The sequence below is a fragment of the Apostichopus japonicus genome, chromosome 15 (assembly GCF_037975245.1).
Source record: "Apostichopus japonicus isolate 1M-3 chromosome 15, ASM3797524v1, whole genome shotgun sequence".
In the NCBI taxonomy this organism is placed as follows: domain Eukaryota; kingdom Metazoa; phylum Echinodermata; class Holothuroidea; order Aspidochirotida; family Stichopodidae; genus Apostichopus; species Apostichopus japonicus.
In genome coordinates, this window is record NC_092575.1 from 16,474,810 (window position 1) to 16,482,964 (window position 8,155).

Sequence of the window (8,155 nt, forward strand, 5' to 3'; positions counted from 1 at the left end):
TAAGTTCTCAACCAAACATTGCCTTTACTTTCAGTGAGATGTCATTTAAATTAATTCTTTCTTTATTCATCAGGTATTTCAACGTCGTGTTAATGGTTCTGTTGATTTCTACCGTAACTGGACCAGCTATAAGGAAGGATTTGGTCAGCCCGATCATGAGTTTTGGTTGGGTAATGATAAGCTATTTTACCTCACCAATCAAGGTAATTATCAACTCCGGATTGACATGGTGAACAGAGATGGCGCTCCATACTACGCTAAATTTGATTTCTTCCGTATCAGTGATGAAAGTGACAATTATCGACTGTCTGGACTGGGAAACTTTAATGGCACTGCTGGTTTGTAGAAAATAAATATTTCGTAACTTAATATGATATTTAACAGTGTTTGAACAAGTCAAGTCACTAAACCGGACGAGAGTCGCATTTACTGGTAACTTGACTTGACATAAGTCCCGCAATTGAAATCACTTGACTTAACTTAATTCAGCAACCCCGGCTTGATTTAACTGATATAATTTATATTTGAGGTATATTTTGATTTGAGCTTTTGATTTGATTTATATTTATATTTAACCTTACATTATATATAGTCACCTCCAAATGTATGTCAAATCATACACACACCTTTTTAATACATTCTGACAGTTTTGGAATATCTCTTTCACACAGTTATTCCTGTGACCATCTTCGCGTTCAGTTCAACATTAACTTTGCAAGTCTCCATGTATTTTGGTATCATGAAGATTTTGTATTTGCCATTTCATATTCCCTTTGTGGCTCTGTTTTTCTCACAGAATTAACTAAAACTAATTACCAGCAGTTATTTTATCGAAGAAGCTTCGTCAGGATATGTTTACATTTGCATCGGTCAAACTTCATATGTAAATTTGTTTATAATGAGACGATTAAATGTCTTTAAATATTGGCAAATCAAAAAGCTGACACTGCCTGAAAGTTTTAGTTGCTGTTTTTGCTGATATTACGATTATCAACAATGAAATATACTTATAATATTTGAAATCATATTTAAGGGTTCCATAGAGTCTCATGGTATCAAAAGGACATTAAACTCGTGGTCACGTGGTCTTGGTTGTGAAACATTTCGTCTAATCAGAAACTGTAGTTTAGTTTTTGTTATAGAATGTTATATTCCTTTATATAGATTGGAACATTGATTGTTTCAATTTAATCTTATCCATACTCGATTTATCTTTCATGTAATGAGTTTTACTCCCCTTCTTTAATTGACAGAAATAGAGGGCGGTGCCCCCAGTGGCTATGCGTTGTCCGAACACTTGAATGCACCCTTCAGTACCTATGACAGAGATAATGATAAATCTGACGCAACTCACTGTGCTGTTTCACTTCATGGTGCCTGGTGGTACAACAACTGCGCATTTTCTAACCTCAATGGTGCATATCATGCATCTTCTGGCGATGCGTCCAGTATTGTCTGGCTTTCTCTGCCTGGAGGTACTTATAACATCAAGTATACTGAAATGAAGTTGCGGCCTATCTAGATAAGTCTGCAAATTATAATTATATACTATATACAAAGAAATATATATATACAAAAATACCAAATCAAATACCAATATATGTAACACCATACACACACTTACCTAAACTAATGTTGCAGCTAACAGCGTTTCCTGTGTATTACGAAAATAAATAAGAAAAAATCCACATAACGCCACACATCCATAAAGGAGTTCTAACTTAAAGGTTATTTTCAGAAGCACAAGAAATCAAGTTTAATGTATGTGTATACGATGTTAATTGTTTTTGTAGCTATTAAGCCAATAATGATGTATATATATCACAATAAGTGACTCGAAGAATTTGTGCACTTACCTCGTTGTAGTTTTTCATGGCTTATTTTCTTGACCAGATTTCTATTTGTTTGAATGTTAACCGCTATCCTTGAGATAAGGTTCGTTTTGTTCTAAGTATTGAAAGATACAACTCAATGATTTATATTGATATAAATCTATATCATTGTAAGCGCATCCTTACAATAGTTATATTTACTTTTACTACTCTTGGGTATAGGTGCTTATTACGCAATAAGGTGGAATCGCGCATCGGGACTGGTTGCTCATTGCGTATTATTCCTTAGTTTTAATTAAATCTAGAGAAACCTTTAGGAGTTTGACGGGAGGTGAGGGGGGGGGGGTTGATGGGGGGGGGGGCGTTTGTGGTTGGACAACCAATGTTAAGAATTACTAGCCGGTTAGATTGTGTAAAGTTAATCATAGAAATATCAGTACATGGCATCCTCCTTATAATCCCATGTCAAAAATCATGATGTCATCATCATGTCAAAGGTCATTGAACTGATTTTGCCATTGCAAAACTGAACAATATAGGGACAGGGATGATATCAACAGCTCCGTGGATTGTCATTTTTTGTAATGGCAGTTTTGTAAGATGAAAACTACAGATTTAATTCCTTCGTTGCATGGTTCCACGTATGATAGATAGATAATTTCATTACAATAACTTTACCAAAAGCAAAAACGGAGACTATAAGAATATCAGGAACGACTTATTCATTCTCTGGTTAAGATATGAAGCAAACTGGTGTTATGATTCTACATTTACACCGTATAGAATTTGCATATATTTATATATATAAATATATATATTTGTTTAAAAAAAAAATATATTTGTTTATATATATATGTATGTATATATATAATTATATATATATATATATATATATATATATATATATATATATATATATATATATATATATATATATTTCAATTTCCTTTTATAAATAATGTTTTTGTTTTGTGCTTTAGATATGATACCATTGATATGTACGCTTAGCGTACAAGATACTCTGAAACCCAAGGACTCGTTAAAATGTAATTATATATTTTATTAATATTTATACACGTAAATGAATAATGGGAAACTGACTGGGTAATTTAGACAATGAAAATAGCAAAGAATATATATATATATATATATATATATATATATATATATATATATATATATATATATATATATATATATATATATATTTATATGGCTAGAACGTTTTCGAATCAGAGACCTCTGGATAAAACATTATCCTTCAAAGCATATTGTCTTCTTCTTATTCTACGTACAACTGATATGGATTTGTGATCATGGTTTTGCTCAATATATATATATATATACTCTAGCCTGATTCATTAATATTTCCATTTTGTTTAAAGTATCATGATATCTCCACAATTACATGTGGTATATGTGTGTTTTCTTTTTATACCTATAGGCATACTAGTGCATTGTTTCTTTTCAAAGATTAAATGTTGATGACTGTAACATTACCTTTACTTGTTCTAGCTGTTCTCATTAGTCCAGAGCCAAATGGCGCCGGGAACAATTATAACCGACCCCCTACTTGATGAAGAATATTATGGAAATCATAGTTAATTATTATTTATTCTATATATGCACCGGGCCTTTAACACCCGGGACCCGGGATTACATTCACCCCCCCTCCATTAACCCTAATGCTTTCGCTGAGGATGGGTGGGAAGGGGTGGGGTTGAAAGGGCTATTCCCGTCCCTGCTGAAATAGCAAACAGTTTATTACAGTTTCAATACCCCCCTTCCTACAATTTGAAATTATTTTTTACCTTCGGTAAGTAACTCTACGAAGGGAACGTTACCCGCACTTTCGACTCACTAATTATCATTTAATATTTGATTAGGAAATCTCCCGGCAAGATATCTAATGTAACATTTCTTCTAAAAAATACAACATTAAAAAAAAAAAAAATACACCCGAATACATTAATATGTATACCCTGGAACCAATGTAGTAATTTATAACATGGTATGAATTTGACAATATTGTCCAATTAAAAAATATTGTTCTTGTCTTCGTAAAGCTTCGCAGTGATTCACCGACTATAGAGTGTTCTTTTTGTTATTTACACAAAAAAAATTAAAAAAATTCCCCCAAAAATATACACATTTGTTCAGGGAGTAATTAATTATACCTAAGAAATGGCATGAATACAGCATGATCGTTTGATAGAAGAAAAACCAACTTATAATTGTTATTTTCAAAAGGCTTGGCAATAATTCACCAATTGTACGCCATAAATTAGTATTAAACAATATAAATGTAATTTTTTAACATATATATATATATATATATATATATATATATATATATATATAAAGTATCAAACCGGATACCAGACAACGATGAAGTATTCAGGAAAACGCAAATTTTAAATTGGATGGGAAAATTGTATTGATTCATCTTACAGAATTTGCAAAAAAAAAACCTGAAGTTTGTCAAAATGAAATATATAACTGTCATAGAGATATCTTGCAGTCTATCTTACTTTGAAATACCCCCCCCCCCCCCCTGTTGTTAAGAAAACGACTGTTGATGCTTACAGAGTACTTGTATTTATTCCCAAGAAGTGCACTTCGATAAGAAAAGTGATAAATTAACATTATGATCCTCCACGAGTTATTCCTCTCCCATGTGTTTTTTATTATGATCTTAACTTAAGAAGCCAAAACAAACTGATACACATCTTGTTTTAATATCACACTAATTATTTGTAGATTAGAGGTAAGAACTGTCCATAAAGTAACATCTAATATAAATTTGATTCCTCACAAATCTTTCAGATTATGTTACAATATGTAAAGGATCAGGATGGAACGTATGTTTACATATAACAAATTGTGTTACAAGTTACCATCAATATACTGAAATCATTATATAAAAAACAAATCATTCAAACAATATAATTAATTGATTGATTGATTGACATCAGCTTACGTCACAACAATGAAGTTATAATTTTGAATTAATAACCCAATATCAATTACGTTTATCCAATAACTTGCGTTAGCTTTTAAAGCTTACGATGCTCAGTTACAATTCTTTTCATAACTATAGAAGCCATGCGCTTTACATGTTAATTCTACTAAAGGTTAAGTTACCATAGGAAAAACCAGAGACTGGGGTGAATCCCGATTTTCAAGTGGCATCTGTATGTCAATTGACCAGACAAATAGCCTCTTTTAAGGACCTATATTTATAATCCAACTCATGAAAGACATGCAAACCTGGCAAGTTACAGATTCAAATGCAGCTCTAAATGAAAACCATCAGATTCGCCAAAATCGTCGAATTATAAACTGATTCTTGATGCCAGACATATTTTACACTCCAGAAAACTTGGGCTGTACTTAACGAGCTTTACTCATTCAATTAAATAACAACATAAACATTGTTTATATATGACGACAGCAAAATCAATAATGTACTGGTATTGACTCAACGCTTCGGATGATTATTTCTCTACTATAACCAGGCGCGTATCCAGGATTTTCTAATCCGGGGGCGCGAATTACCATCTAAGCGGAGCGCCACCATCAGTTGGCGCGGAGCGTACAAGAAAATTCCTGGTCTAGATACCCCCCAGATCACCGGAAATGGCACTTCTCGGGCTTGAAAATGACCAACCAGATGTACACTTTTGCCTGAGAACCAAGTATTTCCCAAAAGTTTTATTCCATCCATAACCTTTTTGAAGATTGTAACCAGTCACACATCATGTTCGACCTCATTGCATGTCCTATGGATCATTTCTTTTGTATGTGATTCTACGTCACGGCCCACAATATCCGAAAGCCCCACTTTTCAAGGTTTTAAGCCCATTATTTGTTGAGAATTTGAAAATTCACATTTCTCGTGAATAAAAATCACTTCAAAACATATCCATGATGTTGCACAAAATTCAATCTATGGACAACCAATATAGAAAAACCTCCTTGAACCCCTAATAGACAGGTCAAAATTGCACGAGTAGAAGAAAGTATGATGAAGAATGTTGGTGAGGAAAATTCAGACACAGTTAATTTATTGGTGTATAAATAGTTTTCAAAGTTTCATGAATGTACATTTTACGTCTTTTGTGTATCATTATTATGTGTCCTCTTTATAAATTTTGTAATTTATACTGGAATAAAGAAATTGAATTGAATGCAAGGGATATGGTAATAAGTTCATCTTGCCATACCAATCTATTGTTGTGAAAAATTAGTTGCTTTTTAAAAGCGAGACACACCTATGATATTATGAGGTTGTTTCCTGCCTAAAAGTTGACAACAAAAGTGCGAAAAGAATCCAATGGAGTGGAAGGAACAATTACACATTGGGTTTGTTTCACTGTTATCGGTTTCTACACAGTTTAAAAGTATGCACAAATAAATGTCCTAAATTTCGACCATATTGAAGTGATCATTCACGACAAATATTTCAAACCTCGAATTATGCATACTCAATTGTTATAAGTGGAAAAGACCTATACGTTTGAAAATGCGATATGTATAATGAAAAAAACTACCCTAAGTTAACATGTGATCAAATTTAAATAAATGCATGGAGTGAAGATACCATACCAAAAGCTGTTTAGAATAATGATTGTCATATTGCAGGTTCACACCGCCACACGATAAACGATTACTTGTTTAAATTTAAGGCTTCACGCCACCTAAGCCGAAAAGGTGTGAGCTTATATTTGTTCATATTATGCATTTATATGCCAGGGTGTTATAACACACTAACAGGTGTTATGTTTTGGGAGCATGCGAAAGCTAGATATGTTAAAGATACAATACAGTAAATCGTAGTGGTATTATATATATTTTTTTATTTTATTTTTATATAGCCTAATATAAAATATTTTTTGATTTTTGATTTTTGATATTTTTATATATTTTTTTAACACAGGCCGCAATAAAATGTGCCTCTAGCATAACACGTGTTATAATGTTATAACACAGATGCATATATATGCGCAATATATTCAAGTCGAAAACGCTATTATAAGCAACTGTACAATTCGGTTCGGGTGTTCACGCTGCAGTTTGATACTCACACTCTAAACGATAACTTATTCATTTATGTAATCGTTTTACATTGTATGTTTACACTCTTACCCTACATGGTGATCTGTTTACAATAAGCGTTCACATTACAGGTTCACACTCACACATAAAAACGATCACCTGTAAACTTCGGTAATATCCAAGCCAAGTATATCACACTTATGTATGTTATTGTTAAGGATATCTTTTGTGATGTTCAATTGATTCTTTTACATATTTACGTTTTTGGAAGCAAGCTCTTAATAACACATCGGGTAATAACATATCAGACAGTTCAACGAACTTCGTATTATTTTCATCCTGCGATTTTACTTGAAGCATGCGAAGTATGGAGACTTTGTGAAAATTGCCAACTTTGAAAACTTTATCAACCTTTTGACAAAATTTAATTATTTTGAAATGGCAAACTGTTATTAAGTCAAAGTATAATGTCAAGATATGCTACTATCAGTGTAGGCTATTATTTAATGAAGCCCCCCCCCCCCCCCCACTCCCCCGAAATCCAAGAGGATTCACATATTAAAAATAGATTCATCTGAAACATCATTATTAATTATACACTACGTTTTCCATAGGTTTTACATAAACTATACTTAACCACCTTTAGATGGTCCAATTGTTTATATATATATATATATATATATATATATTGTTATATTGTCATATGATACATGAATCAATTCTCTGGCCAGTCATAATCCAAATCCCATTCATCCTTTAGGAATAATTAATTGTAAATATTAACCACACACTTAGCTTGTTAGTAATAACTATGTTGATATAAAGCAGTAAGAAGATTGCTTTGAAAATTACGGGAAAACGATCAATCTCTCATAAAGTTTATATTTATTTTTATTACATACAGCAATTATTCTTTTTTTATATTTCGTTCGGAGAACTTTCTTTTTATCGGCAAAGCTATATTATTATACCGAAATTTACACCGTTTCTGTTTAATAATAATTGTCTGAAGTGTTTTGCTTTAATTTTGTCTGTAAGTCCGGCTCTCTGTATTTTCTTTGCTATTTTTCATTTCTTTTAAGATATCGCTTTTTGCCGCTTTTATCGATTGTTGTATCGATTGGTTTGCTTACTGCAGTTACGGTATACAGGCAGATGAAAATGAAGCTTATTAAAGCAATCGCTGAAACGACTTTGGCTGTGGATTTTGCAAGACTCTTTTTTATGTTACTCTCAATTCTTGTCTGAAATGATATTTCAATTTC

At 32.3% G+C, this 8,155-nt stretch overlaps 1 protein-coding gene across 1 annotated transcript in view; it reads left to right on the top strand.

Annotated features, from left to right (window-relative positions):
- Positions 1-2,157, top strand: part of LOC139980922 (fibrinogen-like protein A) — a 6,233-nt gene extending 4,076 nt beyond the window's left edge. The window contains exons 4-5 of the mRNA XM_071992965.1: positions 74-338; positions 1,254-2,157. Coding sequence (XP_071849066.1) covers positions 74-338; positions 1,254-1,522 — 534 coding nt within the window. The 3' untranslated portion in view covers positions 1,523-2,157. The remainder of the gene's footprint in view (positions 1-73; positions 339-1,253) is intronic.
- Positions 2,158-8,155: the final 5,998 nt, after the last annotated feature.